Genomic DNA, 17533 nt, shown 5'->3' on the forward strand with positions numbered 1-17533 from the left:
TCTTGACAAAGATGAAAATGAAGGACATTTTCACAACAATTAGCGTTCCTGCTAGTTTGATTCGTTTTATAAACAAAATGTAAATTCAGTTATTGTTTTTTAAGCAATTTTTGACTTTCAGTGGTAGTTATTTTGCTTGTTTTGTTTTCACTAATAATTGTGTTACCAAATAAGATCTATTTTTCTTTTACGACGCTGTGTTATATCACTCCCTCTTTTTTTTTTAAAAGTTAAATTGTTAAAAACTGGTGTCACTCACATTCACAAGAACTGTGGATGTCTTTTCCCTGCTCTCATACAAACAAACGGCATTGAGTGTGACAAATGCTTTGGACTTGTGTGGTTCACTTCTCCTTCACAAAAAGAAGTGAGAAGAATTATGGAATATCATTATCGGCTACTATTTTTGTTTTAAAAAATCCAAACAGATAAAATACATTCAAATGACTTCATATGAGAAAATTTGCCCTATAATTCACACAATCAAGAGAAAATGTTCAATCAGAGAGCTTCGCTTCTACATACTGCACGCTTACATATGGCAGCTAAAGCTAATGTAGCGAGACAAGAAGCACCAACACATCCGTGTGTTGATGACAATACGGTCAATAGGGGATATGCTCGAAGCAAAGTACGTTTATAGTCAATAGTGAAGGACACAGCATACATTTCACTCATTATGTGGGCATGCATGCATAATTGTGAGCCTTCCCCCCTCCAAAAAAAAAAAAAAAAGGTGGGGGGGATAGTCAACTTTGAACATTTATTTGAATGACATTTGTGGTTCAACACCATCTTAGCACACACACACACACACACACACACACACACACACACACACACACACACACACATGCGCGCGCACACACACACTAGAGACACACAAAGCCAAGAGCCCTTAAAACATTCCAGTGAAATAATGCACAAAATCCAATGATGACAATGACACAAGTGTAATCCTGTCAAAGAACACATTATTAAGGTAAACTTGTTTATAGTGATTTTAACACTCTAATCCCATTTGGGGTTCACAGTTGTGCTCCAATGCTGATGCATCCACAAATACATTTTGTTGCATAAAATTAATGTCATAAAAGTTCTATAATTTTTTTTTTCAAAAATGATAACTCAGAGTCAGACACATTTCAGTCACAAAACACAAAAAAAGAAGGCAAATACTACAGAAAACCTGAAAAATACATCAGTCACAAACTTTCAGTTAGAGCTCAGTGAGTGATTCTTGTTTTTTTTCCGATTATAATACAGAAATAGCTTTTTATTGTTATCATTATTATTATTGCACAGAAAAGAAGCTTCAAAGAGCTTCAATGGCCGGCCTAGTTTACTGCATTATGTCTTTTACTCACTGTCAACACTCCTCATTTTTACACAGCATTTCAACGTTGTCATGTTGCTTTTCTCAGAATTCAATTTTAAGAAATGGTATTTACTCAAGCTGCCATGTCACCGTTGTTTTGAATGTAGATTTCTTCAATATTACTTTTCCTAGTAACTCCTTTACACTGATAATCAGCAGAAATGTGATCAGCACGTACGGGTAAGTCAGTGCCTCTCAAATGGGCTACAGGGAACACTGACAAAAATTAAACTCACAAGTCACTTTTTTTTTTTTAACTACAGTAATCCCTCGTTTATCGCGGTTAATGGGGACCAAAACCACCCGCGAGAAACGAAAATCCGTGAAGCAGCGACCAATAAACATATACAGATTAAAAAAAATTCTAAAGTCCGCAAAAAGTCCGCAAACGGTCCGCGAGAAGCTGCAAAACAACAGCGAGTCACATAGAGCAACATATACTGTACACAGTACTGTATTCCATGTATATGGAAAAAACTTTTTTTTTTCTTTTATGAATATGTTTGAAAAAATCTGCGATGCACTGAAGCCGCGATAAACGAACCGCGGAATAGCGAGGGATCACTGCAGTTGCTACAGCAATGAAAAAGTTGGTAACTATGTCAACCAAAACGCTAAGAACACTGATTGTGCTTTTGTGAACGAGGGAATCCCCGACTTAAATAATGGTTGTGCGTTTTAGAAATTCAAGTTCTCTGCAGTTTTATGCTGCTGATCAGCGGATGTCACGTTTCAATTAAGATAAGAAAACCTTTATTAGTCTCGCAATGGACAAATTCCCAATTCACAGCAGCAATAAAAACACCCAAAATGATTTTCTATTCAATAACATTGACAACCTGCCCAAAGTTTCAGGTGCACAGATTTTTTTTAGTTAGGAATGGGAATCATTCAACTGGAAAAGACAGAAAGATGTGAAGAGTGCATGTTGAATTTACACTTAAAGGAAGAATTTAAGAAATAAAATGAATAAATATGTTTGGTTTTTTTTTTTAATTTGAGAAAACATCCTATATGATGTTGTAAATGTATAGTTGATTAAAATAAGGGCTGAGCGATGTTTGGAAAAGAATCAAATTCCATCTTTTTCACGCAATAGTGCTAGAGTGATTTAATATGCATTTGGGTTTTTTAAGGTCCTCTTCTCATGTATTTTAAATTATAAACAAATGTACTATTTGGGGAAATGTATAGACTTCATATTGCAGAACTTTACCCATGAGTTTTGTTTTCTTTTTCTATCCTGTATTTTTTGCTCATGAGAATTTCATGACAATGTTTGGTTAGCCAAATCACTCAATGATATGCAATTGTCCTTAAAATTGGTGTTATTATTTTTTACAATACACTCCACACAAATGTTGTTATTTACTTTGTTTTGTTCCTGCTTGCATTTCGAGTGTGTTGGGCAAGGTTGGTGTGGGTGCATTTCATGAATTCATGAGTGTGGTTGATATGTTTAACAGCTTCTCTGTTGGTGTGTGCTAAGCACTGTTGCTATTCCAGTATGGGTTATGGACTCAACCACCTAACTGAAATATTTCTGATCCTGCTGCTGGAATACATATGTATGTTTTTCATTTTCAATTACAATTTGTTACAGCATTTTGTCACTGATATTATGTTACCGATTGCAAAAAGAACTCAATTTTTGCGCAAGTACCAGTAGAATGATGCAACTATTCCTTCAACTAAAATGTTATGATGTTCCCTAACTCACCCTGGTATCCATTTTGTGTCTGTCAGATCCTTCCTAAATTGTCCTTTACTTCAACGTGTACACCACCCCACACCATCTGACGGGCACAGGACACGAAACACAAAAAGGGCTCAGACAAGGAGTTTTTGCCTTGCACAATGAATTTGGCACGTGATGACTGATTGCACCGAGGATCCCACCCTAACGGAGTCATTTGAGAGCTTCATCCGTGCTCTTGAACATGAGGATGGCATTGGAAATCTTGAGGGCGGGGCCGAGTTTGATGCTCATGATCTTCACGATGTCAGCCTGAGTCAGTAGTAGAAAGGCCTCGCCGTCAATCATCTGCCGTGCGATGGAGTTGAAGTAGGGAATGGCGCACACAAACAAGCAGTCAACACAACTTCGGATATGAAGTCTACCTACCAATAAGCAAGAGAGGTTTTTCAATTATGCCTGGGAGCAGGAATGTCAGTGAACTCCAATTGAAAGGCAAGTCAGTGCAATAAAAGATAGGCCGATTAGCTGCCTCACTCCTGCAGCCTCTCTTTTTTTTCTCCTCCTACCTCAAGGCATGTTGTGTCTGAGAGGTTTTGTAGAGTTGCCAGATCAGGGGTAGGGAGGGAACTATAATAATAATCAGTTCATCAGCAAGCTGTGTGGAAGCCTGAAACGATCATGGCCAATTGAATCAGGTGTTTTGGAGTAGAGAGAGATCTAAAATAGGCAGGATATGGATATCGAGGAACCAGAGTTCCCTACCCCGGTGCTAGAATGAGTGCAGATTTGTTTTTGTGCTTATTAGTGGTGTAATGTTCAGTTAATGTCACATTATAACTACGGTACTTATTACTTTATTAACACAGAATGGCCCAAATGCCCCAGTATGCCAAATTCATCCTGTGCAAAGTCAAGCAAAGTATAAAAAGAAATAAAACGCCACCCATGCACACAGTTAGAATGTGCCTTGTGCTAGACTTCTGCTGGGAATGAAAATAGGGTCCAGGGTCAGAAGCTTAAGTCGGAAACTGCAGTGTGACCTATGGGACATTCTGATTTAGAGGTTCCACTGTACTGTTGTTCAGGCAGACAGATGTGGGCATCATACCTCGTCTTTAAAGAGACGGGCCTGGTCCTCGCAGCCAATTAGATTATGCACAAAGTTGAAGACCTGGAGTAGATGACACAAAAAAAGATCACATTAGTTACTCGAAATAGTCAAAGTAGTATTCAAGACAAGAAATTAAAAATCATTAACTCACCTCCTCCACACTCCAAGCCGCCACCTGACTAGCGGGAATGCCCAGTACGCCAGGTAGCAATTTACAGTGTTGTTCCCAGCACAGAGACAGAGTACGGTCTGACTGACCGCTCAGAGCCGACACAAACAACGACGGATAGACACACTCAGATGTAATGTCTGATGATCAAAACACAAACCAGATTATGTACTTTGATTATATGCTCCATATACAGTATATCAAGTGCCGTACCCAATTCATAACATTCCGCAATACCCTGTGATATATTGTAGCATTTTACTCCAAATCTTTATCTTATTGTCTGTTTAATTTATACTTGTTACTTGACTGAAACAACTAAATTTAAGGAATACAAGCAATAAAATTAAAATGCAGCAGAGTAGAAAATGTAGGAAACAAAATAACACCAAAGAAGTACAATTAAATACAATGAACAAATTTATTATGGAATGAAGTATGAAAAATTATCCAGACGCAAGACTTTTGTTAATACAAACTACTATATAAGAATTATAAACTTTAAACTTACTCTGATAGTCTCTCTGCTGGTTCTTCCTATATTTGGGTGGACGTCCAATCCTGGGAAAAAAGGTCAAGAAAAATAAAATAAAAATAAAAGTAAAAGTTCATGCAAACTCACACACACACCCACACACCTTTACCTGCCACGATAATGTGTCTTCTTGGTTCTCTGGCCAAAAAAGAGACTCCTCTTGCTCTCAGAGTCTGACAGCTCCACCTTGAGTCTACCTTGGTTGCGCTCAGCTAATGGGCATCCCGAAACACAGTGATGTGCCGTGAAGCGACCAGTCACGTGACCTGAGCCGTCACAACCCGGGGTTGGACACTTCCTGTTTCAAAGGATAGTGTCCGTTTAGTGAAATTTGTTGCTTTTGACATAAGAACCTGCGCATTATGAAAACCAGCATCTTTAAAATGAATCCAGAGAATGAGTTCACCTGTTGTGAAAGTTGTACTTGTTGGTTCTTGTGTGGCTGATGGGCTTGCAGGGAACAGAAGGAGTGTAAGTTGACTGGGGCAGAGTGGGAGGCTCCCTCACACCTAAGTGAATAGATATGATAAACAGACATACACAACAACCCTGACGATTTTTTAAACATTTTTGGTCTTGTCTTTTAAACATCATGACACAAGTGTATGCTGTTATGATTTTTTTTCTGTAACATCAGATTGCTCAAATGTCACAACTATTCTACTCACAACCACCAGAGGGCATATTTGAATGGCATCTGGGGATTGATTGCCTTGATATGCTGAGATGTATCAACCAGCACGATGGTGTAGTCACTTAATTCACTTCTTCCAACATTTACATTTTACCATGTGTCTGCTGTGGTTTGGCGTCCTGTGGTGGGGGTTTGAGCGGGTGACCGGTGGCTTCACACCACCCTGCTGGATGGATGTCAGGGTGATCCGAGTCCATCCACTCGTCATAGATGTGACTCCATCCATCATAGTGGATCTGATGGAAAAACAAAAAAATGCGGCTACTGTAACAAAGCTCATACACGCACGCACACACACAAACAAAATACCTTGATGCGGTGAGTCTCGACTTCCTCCACCGTTGCCACTCTGATGAGACCAGGACTCCTTTTGTCGACCGCCTCCAGTTTCATCTGAGGCTGGAAGCGATGGGCTGGGCGCTTCATGTTTACAGGAAGATTGTTGTATCTGATTACACTAGGACATGAAAAAACTCCAAGGCATCTGACTTTTCTGCTAGCTCAATACAGTAGCTGTATACACATGGACAAAATTGTTAGAATCTCTCTGTTAATGAAAGAAACCCACAGCAGTCACAGTTCAACAACAACAAAAAAAAGTACAGTACATACCATACTTTCTGTACTGTAAGACAAGACTTTTTTCCCCACGCTTTGAACCCTGCAGCTTTAAATGTAATGCAGTTTACTTACATATTTTTACTGACGAACTTGATGCCACCAATAGATTATTGTCATTGTTTGTCACAGTGCAAAAATGAAAATGTCTGAGTCAACCCTCATAATGAATATTCATATCAGTCATTTGCATAGTTCAGTAGGAGGCTTGAATGACGAAATTGTGGACCAAAACTGGCTGCATACCAAGAGTGAAGCTCAAGAGAAACACATAATATTTGTAAGATTTGCCGGTGCATGCCGAAAGGATGGGGCAGTGTAAAAATTTCCACTCTTACCAATCGTTTATGAAAGGGTGCACTGCTACATGATGAATAGGACAGTTTTGGCTCATGGTCAAATTTGTCTCTTGTTGTCAGTGACACTGACGGTGACCGCGAAGAGAAGTGTATGAAGTTTTCAGGCTGTTGCTATCTAACACGAAGAAGGGCTTTGGTGGGTTTAGTGCGCAGTAGGAGGAAGATAAAGACAGGGGTCAATGACTTTTCTGGGAGGCTACTGTACAACTAGCCATGTTTGACATTCTCTGGAAAAAAGTGCAAAATGATTTTTAAGGTCATGAAAAGTTGTTTTTGTTTCAAAATTACTAACTACACTGTTATTACAACAAACTAGTACCTGTGCTTCAATCTGTTACATATAATAATAATAATAATAATAATAATAAATCCATCCGTCCTTCCATTTTCTTGAGCACTTGTTTTTTTAATGGTTCCTGGTAATTTTATGTGACAGGCAGGGTATAGTCTGGAGTGGTTGCCAGTCATTCATAGGACAATATTAATCGAACAAGACAAAAATAAATAAATAAATAAAACAAGAGGGGCAGGCAAAAGAAATTTCCTTCCATCAATCTTGAACGAGAGTTTTGAGGGAGTCACATTCTCACCGTTTTAAATGAGTCAGCTGCAACTGCCTTAGAACAAGTCTCATGCAGGTAGTGGGACCAGGAAAATGCTCCCTGGTCAGGATAATCTGGAGCAAAACAAATACACATTCCCAATCCCAATGATATCACATTAAAAAACAAACAACTCTTCAATGCTCTGTGTGTGTGTCTGTGCCTACTTTAAGTGCACAGCCAACCAGGACTAGTGTAGTGTTAATGTGCTATTTTAAATAGTAAAGTGTATGTTGATGCCTGCAAATGGTATCTTCCATACGCCGCATGCCATGTTAAGAGCTCAGAAAACAACAACACAGAAAAGATGCATTGAGGGAAGGCATGACCGATGTAACAGGAATTCAATATTTACAGGTAAACCAAAAAAAAACAAAAACAAAAACGTAAGAAGTGAAATAATGATGTTCTCACCTTGGGGTGGTGTTAAGGGCAGATTTCTCTCCTGGCACCAACCAATAGGATGGATGTATGGACTGGTGGCATCACACCTGCAGATATAACAACATATTTAACAACCAGTAGGACAAAACTCACACCTAAAGGCAAACTTTGGGGAAGCACACAGAATATCGTTACGTTGGCACACAATCTGGATTTTTGAGGCTCACCAGTAGTCGTACGTGTCGTCCCAATTGTCAAAGTGCACCAGGAAGCGGTCGTCCACCATGTCGGTGATGGTTGCTACGCAGATGAGGGATGGGTTCATGCGATCGACGGCCTCAAGTTTCATCCCAATCTCAAAGTCACACTTGGTGTCAATCTATGAAAGGGCAGGCATGAAAGAGTATAACCAGTAAGCAGAAGAAACAAAACAACTTCTAAATGTGTTTTCCAATTATTAAACTGCTGTGGACAAACTGCTACAAGGGATGTCCCGATCACGCTTCTTTACCACTCCAATCCGAGTCTTTGGTTTTAAGTATCTGCGATACTGAGTGACGATCCGAAAAAAAAAGAGCGTCGTCAGATTTGTCTATAAGTAACATACATAGAGAGAAATATACATAGAGACATGTATGCACATCAATTTGTATGTTTTATATAAATATATCACTATCACATGATCGGATCGGAACATCCCTAATTGCTACGTCATGTTGAGACAGAAAAAAATAATTCATTTGGAAGATTTGATACCTGTAATATGGAACAGGATCATTTAAACATTTGTATTTTTTTATTAGTATATGATATTTTTCTTTTGAAATGCACAAATTATTTTCAAAGTTCAAATAATAACGTAATGGGTTCTTTAATTGCAGCCTCCATTGTCAGTAAGTGGAATATTAATTTTAGCGTGTTCCCTTACTTCTGGAGGTTGATGAATAATTACACTTCAGGGAAGCTTTCTCATCTAGCCCATAAATGACTGATTAATTCAATGAATAAAAGGTGCATCCAGAGAGTTTTGTTCGTATAATGTGAATCAATAACCTCATCCATATTATCATATTATGAATATGAATATTAATCATCTGATGAATTAGTAGGAATTACCCTTCCAGGACTGGCAAACAGCTCTTTGGGGGCCACGTGTGCTTTAGTCATTCTTAGATAGTTAGTCCATGTAAACTCTTCTTCTTTACAACCTGTGGGAGTGGTGATGACATAGACATCAATGGAATAATATTGAGGGAGTGCTATCCAAATAAAAGCCCAAAAGCAGGCTGTTCCAATAATTGACATTCTATTTGTCTCTTTGATTGTGGTAAGACCATCATCACCCCTGACCTTTAGGAGTGTGCAATTTGTGTCGTGTGCTCTCGCACCAGCCTGCAGGGTGCACATCAGGTGAGTTGGCATTCACCCAGAAGTCGTGGCAGTCAGAGTAACCGTCAAAATGGAGGCGCAGACGGTAGCCACACACCTGAATAATAACATGAGTCAAAAAGCTCCATTGCCACTAAGTGCTACAGAGCAGCGGTTCGCAAAGGGTTTCAAAAATGAAGTCAATTGAGCCTGACATGACAATGTTGGCCATGAAGATAGGTGTGGTAAAAATTCAGAGTGCATGTCTTACCTCGGCCACAGTAAGAACAAAGTACATGGATGGGTGCTGTGGGTCGATGCCCTCCAGCTTCATGCCCTGTTTGAAGCCGTTCTTGACCGCGGGCGCCCTCTGAGTCTGGACAAAGAGAAAATGTTTCACACAGATTAATTATACAGAGATACTTCAATGGTTATGTATGCATTTAACCCATCTCTGAAGATCAGTGAGCAGCAACAGGGTAGCGCCTAAGGACCCAAATCCAGATATCGTGTCATTAGAATGACTCAAAAGCTGACTGGAAATGCACCACAGGAAACTGGAAAACCCACATTGGCATAGGGAGAATAAGCAACTCCACTCGGAAAGACACGAAAGTCACCCATTGAGAGCCGTTCAAATTATTGCTGGAAGGAAGCAGTGCTAATTAAATACAAGGAATGGGCAATTATAGATCGTCATCAATATTACATAATCGAGTATTACCGCTACTTCCATCTTAAAACAAAACACCAATGGGTCCAATGATTGGCTGCAAAGTAGGAGGAAGTGATCAAAGTCCTCATTCAGGGGTTTCAGCGGGGAGGATTCAGTCACGCGACTCGATGGCCCAGTCGAGCACAGGATGGCATTGTTTCAAGTAAGTAAATGGAGAAATGGAGCAGTCTCCCGTTGGCCTGGGAGAGATTGGTAATAAGAAATGCTTGCAATATCTCATATCTCAGTATGGTTAAAAGTGAAGACAACTTGCAAGAAACATGAAGTCAACGTACATGATTTGCCTTCTCAGGCCACGTAAAATGACGTTCTGGGCCGGATCTGATCCCCGGGCCTTGAGTTTGACGCCTGTGGCTTAGGCTAATAGAAAGTAAAATTCTAAATGATGTGCTACCATAACATGTATCAATGAGCAATTATGATGAATCCCTGAATGTGTTTCACGATTGCAATGACGAGGACAGATGTCATCCAACCATGAGCATTCAACTGAATAAGTTTTTTTTTTTTTTTTTTAAGAAAAAGAAAAGAGTTTTAAGGACAAATGTGAATATCAACAATGTGAAAAGGTACCTCTTGGAAAAGCTTGTCAGGTGCAGCGATAGTTTTGGTTTCTTGTAGATACTGAGCCCACGTCCAGTGTTCCGTCTTCATGTCTCCACCTTCAAACCAAAGTGGCCAAATTATGTAATGTTCTTTGCAGGGACCACGAGAACTCACGCTAAACTATATTATGTTGTTAAAGGACCGATCATGTGCAAATTTTTGTTAGGTAAGGTCTACATAACATCAGATGTTTGGGCTAATTGTGGCACGCTTGTCAAAAAAATGCACTTTACAGTATCTAGCAGTAAGCTTTGTCACTTCACTGGTAGCGTTGAAGCAGTTTTTCTACTTTTAGCACAGGACGATGTCAGATCTACGCAGATGTCTAAATATGGTCCTCTCCTCTCTGCTGAGCACTCCGCGTACAGTCAGCCTCAGAAGTTGATGACCCCCACTCACCTCACTGATCCGACTACAAGTTCTCCGCTATTAAGAATTATTATACTGATGACACTAATCCTAATTTGTAACATTCTGAGCAGGTTAAGTGGGATTGCACATATTCAGTTTTAATCATTTTATGGACATTTAATTCTAATGAAGCCACATTTGTCAGCTGTATATCCACACAGGGCCTGAGCTGAGATTCAAACCCAGAGGTTCTTAACTGTGAGGCAGAGGCGCAAACCACTACATCAATATGCTGCCCGACTGATGGGCAGTTGAACACAAATTGACATAACCTCTCCGGTGGAAGCAATGGGATTAAGAAACTGCAGACAAAATGCATAAAATGGTTAGCAATCCCACCTCCTCTGATGAATCTGCCATCTGCTTTCAGATCTTCCATTTTGTCCTCCTAAAAAAACGATTATCAGTCAATAATCAATATTAGAAATCAATTTGTAAACACGGCAAATGAAAAATGTCTACACACTTCAAGTTTAAAAACAGCAAGTTACGGTTGAATATCCAGACTAAAGTCAGCAATCCGTCCGTTATTCCTCATGTAAACTTCCTTTTAGTTCTCCTTATATACTGTAGATATATATATATAGATACCGCCGCTCGTTCCTACCGACTGCTGTCAGGCTGCTGAATAAACATGCGTGAAAACCTGTAACCATTGGAAATAGCACAGCCACTTTATGTATGCATAAGATGCATATATGCAACTTATATTTATACTGTGTACAGTTTCTGAAACATTTATTTATTTTGTGCATGCAACACTTTGTTTTTGTTTTTTTCTTCTCTACCCCCCGCCTCCCAATTTTGCTGCTGTAGACTGCAAATTTCCCCAATTTTGGACAAATAAAGGTTATCTTATCTTATCTTAAAGGTTTTACCAATTAGACTGCTCCATGAAGTAGTATGGACAATATAACGAGCGTGGGTATTTCTTCAGCTTCTGATTCATCCAAATGGCTATGTTAATTACATTATATTAAGAAATATATTTTACACTTTAAATTTTTTGAATGCATTTTTAATAGCATGTTCTTTAAAGGTCGAGCATTAAGTAATTTTAGAAAATGCCAAATTAAATATTTTTACGTCACGAGAAAAGTAGTTCAATAAAATACATTAAATAAAGCCTGAAAATATCACTTCTAATTCGTAAAAGTAAAGTAATCGTTTTCCCGAAGTGAGATTCAGACAAGCGTCAAACCCGCAAGTGTGGCGTCACTTCAAAGATAACAATAGCAGGGCTCACTATGTAAAGTGTACAAATTCAGTCAGAAATCGATTCGGAAAGTGACATTTAAAACTTATCTGAGCGGATCCAGAGTTGAAGTAAGACGAGGTTGTTCGCAAGATGAATGTTGGATTAAATATTTATGAGCCAGATGCTCAGGATATGGAAAAGGTGCCCAAAAGGCTGGACATGCAGTGGAGACGAGACCCATCGGGATTGGAAGAATGGTCGGCTATATAGGGTGCGATTATTATTTTAGCGTTATTCTTTATAATTAAATGCTGTGCCGTCCTGTAAATTGTGCATGATGGGATTACCTACTTGGTCCATGTATTTGCGCTAGCACCGAAAGCACGTGTCAAAGTGCGTTGATGTCCTTCATTGTCATTGCTAAGGTAGTTCGGTTGCATTGGAGGCCACTCCACACATTACATCGGCAGTATTGTTAGTTGCAAACCATTACAGAGGATTCCATTCATGCACTCATAGTTTGAATGCTTTCGTACAGGATTCCATCCATGTACACGTCTTGTAGTTTGAATCGAATGTTTTCATAAACATCACACGTGCCTTTTTTGCAAGTTCTTTGTCATGAGCTAAACAGTTGACAAAACAGAAGTCTTTGAAGCGCTTGTAACAAGCAAGTATGCTTGAAATAGTTTTCGTTCCAAGTGTTACTCAAAATATTGTTGGCCAAGTTTACGTCACACTTGAACTTTAATCTATTGTAGGTTTTCTCGTTATTATAAGGCGTGACTGAGTGTCTCAAATGTCAAAGTATGTTTTTTTTTGTCATTTTAATAAGCTACTTTTGTTCTCTTTGTTTTACAAATATTTCCAGTTTTTCTTTGTAAATTCTTTTTGGTGCTGTGCTTTTGGTTGTGTGAAGCACATCGAGTTGTGTAGCAAATGTGCTACATAAATAAAAATGCCTTGCCTAGCCTTGAAAGGCGTCAAAATAAAATGGATTATTATTGTTGGATTACATTTAGGGATATGGTGCTTCCTGATGCTGTTGCATGGTCTTGGGGGACCGAGTACTGGCTTACTGGTCAGTATTTTCAAGAACAGGCCCATCGAAACAAGCTAATTTCAGCAAGGCCAGAAAAAGAGGGTAAACGCATGCTGTAATTCTTGATCCTTGGAGTATTTGACAAAAGCATTTCACAGGCGGTGCCATATTCATGAAGCCCCGATACAACAATATAAAAAGTTCAATATATATTTCCAATATGTTACATACGAGTGACAGTAAAAAAATATATACTGTATATATATAATTTTTTTTAAAAACAACTCCCACCATGCCCTCCATGTCAGAGTCTTCATCAGAGGGGCCCAGATATTCCTTTCTCTTCCTCTTCCTCATGGGTTTCAGCTGATCAAGATTTAAAGACGAGACCCTCGCACCAGCTGGGACCTTTTCCACACCAACACTCCTCCTGAAGGACCACGGAAGGCATCTAACTGCATGTGCCTCTCAAAAGTGAGTGAGTGAGTCAGTGAGTGAGTAGGAGGTGCATCAACGTACTTATCTACCATGGGCTCTCTGCGTAGTTCCTCTGTGTAAATCCGCTGAGTTCTGGGATCATGGTTCTGCTGGACGAGTCCCATCTGGACCTCCGGTTTGACATGAAGTAACCTCTCTGGCTCCACACCTGCACCGCTCACTGGGACCACAGGAGCCGACACATCTGAATAATAACACAAATGAACAAGACCTGTGATATAGTTATAGTTTGGAATTTTGAGCCGGAAGGACGATGACGAAAGGATCCCCAGGTCACGGTCGGAGGTCATAGGACGGACCGGAAAAAATTGGGTAAAGTCCCCATCTCTGTTTATATCATCCATCCATCCATTTTCTGATCCGCTTAGAATCACAAGGGTCGCGGATAAGTGAAAATTGGAATCCCAGCAATTCTATTGCTCTACCTTGCTACTAATGTCTGGTCAAAAACATATTTAAATCGTCGTATTTTAAAACTAACTAATGAATGAAGTACAGTATATTATTTTCTAGTTATCCCAGAAGCGCAAAGGGCAAAATTGCAGTGTCAGAAATGGCTTACCTAGCTTATCCAGTGGGGAGCCTTCTGCATTGATCAATCTATCAGAAGTCCCTGCTGCTGGTTCATTGGTACTGCTGGGGGTGCCTGGTGTGATCAATGTACTTAGTGCTCCTACATCTTTGACACAGAACTAACCAACCACAGAAACAGATGCACACACATGCACACAGATTCTATAATTATCCAGTTTGTTTGTTTTTTCTTTTATCTAATTATATATTTATTGGTTATGTAGTTAATACCCATGTTTACTAATGCGATGCCAGGCTCTTGCCTGCTTTAATACACCCGTTCTAATTATTTATTGGAAATTATTGTTTGCCAGCATTTTAATGATGTCAACTTACTTAAACTAAATTACAGTATCAAATTAAATGTCACTCATGAAGAACATGAGTTCTCTCAGTCTACCTTGAGGTTACTGCCGGGCAGGATGGCCATCCCTTCCTTCCACTCGAGGACGTGGACGATGCTACAAGCCCCCGCCACCTGCGCAGTCAAAGTGGGCTTGACTGCCTCAGTGGACCTGCCTGCTTTACTTGGATCCGTCACTGCGATAGTCGGCGTCAGCTCCACTTTTTGGTGGCTCGGAGCTGGAGCTGTAAAAGAGTACACAGTGACCGTTTTGCACTTGGGGAAAGTAAGCCCACCAGCTCCAGAAGATGGTGCTGTGGTAAATGAAAAAAAAATGCTGTGATTCAATTTGAATTAACTACTGAATTATATTTGTCTGAAAATGATTATTAAAATTGTTTTTGGAGGAAATTTCTGATCTTTTCTGTCCTGCTCATTCTGACTTTCTTTGTTCATTTCTTTGCAGTGTGGTGCATAGCAGCCCTTGATCCCATGTTGCTAAGGAAACAGTCATGTGAGCAACTGGCACATAACATTTTTTGTATTGCATTTTGTTATAAATTCTGCTTAGCAACAAGTGGCTACTTCAGGAGATGTTTTCATTGGCTTCAAGCGCTCAAAGTGTTTTATTTAACCTGTGAACACATGACTTTACACTGCACAACTTGGCTGTATTTTTATATATCAAAATGACACCGATAAGTTTGTAGGTTTGGTTTCACCAACTCCACTAAAAAAACAGTATGGGCTGGTTATTAGAAGATAATTCTGATATGACGTACAACAACACTGCAGCTCTGCTTTGCATTTGGCTATATGTTTCCATGTAGTCCAATCCATCACTTACAAGGAAAGAAAATGGCAGATCTTTGCCCAGTCGAACTGCCAAGTCATGATTGGACAAAATCAGTGTGTGGCTGGTATTATCTACTTTAATACTGTTAGATCAAAAGATATATATATTTGGTTGTGTAATTTCAGTTGATGGGTGACACCGAACTATTATAAATGCAACATTGAAGTCAAAATTCTTTAGTTAAGTATGTGTGCTTTGTGCCTGTTTAGCTGAATTGCGAGTCGGCTTGACCACTTTTGAATCGGGGGTGATTTGAAGTCTGGCCGGTTGTCCTTTGTCATGTTGTGTACGGGGGAAACGACTCGTCGCTCTCAACTGGAAGTGTGATGACCTGATTAATTTCTACAGGATCCGTTAATTCCAACTAAGTTTCCCAGTCCCCGAGATTTTTTTCCCCTCCCTGCACATGCAAGAGGTGGAGGTTTGCTTGTACATGTGCAAATATTTTGGAACACACGCTATTGACACATTAAGCACTAGAAAGGGTCAGATCATAATATATACAGTGTGAGCAAGCAGTAAAGTCGTGTGTTTCATTCAGTCAGTACTTCAATCATTAAGTTTGACTTTCTGTACGTGTGAGTTGGAATTGTGCCGTTTACTGTAGCTATTACTGTCCAACTTAGGATGTAAAATTACAGTATTGCAGGCTTCACCTGGTAGAAGCAGAGCTGTGGTAGTGTGCGTCTGAGGTCGAGGCTTCTTGTCCCCACTACCCACCCCGCAGAGGAGAATGGCTTCACCTGGCGAAGGGGTAGGCATGGCCGGTGGGGCCACCGAGGCACAGTCGGGCTCTCTGGGAGGACATTCCATGTTGACTTTGGCACTCATAATGATGGCCCTCTCTGCTTTACTTTGGAGTGCTGCAACACAATGACAATGAGTACTTGTTTTCATTACCTTCCAAAGCGTGAGGCGGTTTTATATGCATATTAAAAAAGAAACGTCCACTCTGTCTGAAGTTTAGGCTACCAAACATGCTTCCTTGCATTTTAAAGGACTCTTACTAGTCTGCAAGTTTACACATGGAACCTTACAGAATGCCCACATTCAATGGACAGCAGCTTTAACCTTTGCCATTCACTCAGTCAAATTCAGTGGAATCTAAACAGTCCCACAACTCAGAATTTTTCCTTAAAAAAAAAAAAAAACTATCGCAGCAAAGCTTGACGAATTTCTTGAGAATTAAGAGCGCTTTCCTGTGTGTGTGTGTTTGTACGTTGAACAAATCACAGGTCGACCAGCATCCTTTGAGGTTCCACTGTTTTAAATATGATCAAAGACTCATAATATTGATTATATAGTTGGAGGAGATCTCTTAGACCTAATGTTAAATTCAATATCTACAAAGCCCCCCAAATACACAGGATGTTAAGGTTGTTTTGGAAAGCCTTCAGATTAACAAGATGATTTATGATCAATTCATATTAGCACAATAATCGCATCTGATTTACAACAGTTTTAAGGGATTTTTTAGTATTAAATTAAGAGCTGCGGTGCTGTAATTGTAATGGTCCACATTTAAGCAATGTCACTGTATCATTTTTAAAAAAAAACTAAATTGAGAAGACACCCTCGCCCCCTGCTCCCGTAAACCCAGTCACTACAGCATTTACGAGGTTTATTTTGGACATTGAGCACACACTCTCTGACTTTAAAACAGCCACTACCTCCAATAAAATAAACCAACAATAATAATGACACATCATTACATTAATTTACCAAGTCTACACGTTTCAGTTAAAATGGCGGAGGTTGTAGAAAGCTGAAGGCTAAAAAACAGTACCGACAATCTTAAACGACTTTAAAAAAACGAAGGATGAGACATATTCCGGTGACATTTATCAAAAAATATATTTTTTGTATACCTCGGAGTAACGTTTGTGTGTACAGCAGAAACAACGCGGTCTGTACTATTTTCAACTAATTAAATCAATTACCACAATTAAACCGGTGCCATTTTCTTAAATTTATGCTAAAAGCTTGGTGGGTGATGGTGCCCTTAATAAAGCTAAATCGTCTCGCCGCTTAAGAAAAACACAAACGAGAAATACGTGTGTATTAGATCAATCGTTACCACGACGGCACCTCACATACGCGCAGGACATCACTAAATGTTAAGCTAATTCGCGGCTGTGGGTCAATTTTGGAAGTGAAAATTTGGGTTTACCAGCTCTGCTCTCCTGCGGCCCCCGGCCTCTCACTGCGCATGCGCGGACGCATGAAGCAGTCGACACTTTGACGGAACCCCCCCCCCGCTTTGTGACGGTCGAAATTGGATTTTTAGTGTTTATGAAGTTTTCATTTCCTTTTCATCTCTTATAGAGCTTTATTAGTGATGGAGTGCTTGTTA

At 39.7% G+C, this 17533-nt stretch overlaps 1 protein-coding gene across 2 annotated transcripts; it reads right to left on the reverse strand.

Annotated features, from left to right (window-relative positions):
* Positions 1-621: 621 nt before the first annotated feature.
* l3mbtl1 (L3MBTL histone methyl-lysine binding protein 1) lies at positions 622-17369 on the reverse strand. Of its 2 annotated transcripts, none has more exons than XM_086106057.1 (22): positions 17351-17369; positions 15924-16043; positions 14382-14569; positions 13971-14100; positions 13430-13592; positions 13202-13340; positions 11010-11058; positions 10227-10315; positions 9189-9293; positions 8900-9035; positions 8666-8757; positions 7777-7928; positions 7580-7656; positions 7154-7239; positions 5896-6006; positions 5681-5822; positions 5299-5401; positions 5002-5190; positions 4869-4918; positions 4340-4497; positions 4186-4248; positions 622-3422 (listed from the first exon to the last, which is right to left on the reverse strand). In XM_086106057.1, the coding sequence occupies exons 2-22, from the start codon at positions 16009-16011 to the stop codon at positions 3288-3290; spliced, it is 2445 nt and encodes an 814-aa protein (XP_085962183.1). In that variant the 5' UTR covers positions 16012-16043; positions 17351-17369; the 3' UTR covers positions 622-3287. The 2 variants fall into 2 exon arrangements, with proteins under 2 accessions (XP_085962183.1, XP_085962190.1); XM_086106064.1 differs by having other exon boundaries at positions 15837-16043; positions 17351-17368.
* Between the last annotated feature and the right edge of the window lie 164 nt (positions 17370-17533).

This window comes from Hippocampus guttulatus, chromosome 1, assembly GCF_054856545.1.
Source record: "Hippocampus guttulatus isolate MCC_2025c chromosome 1, RoL_Hgut_1.0, whole genome shotgun sequence".
Classification (NCBI taxonomy): domain Eukaryota; kingdom Metazoa; phylum Chordata; class Actinopteri; order Syngnathiformes; family Syngnathidae; genus Hippocampus; species Hippocampus guttulatus.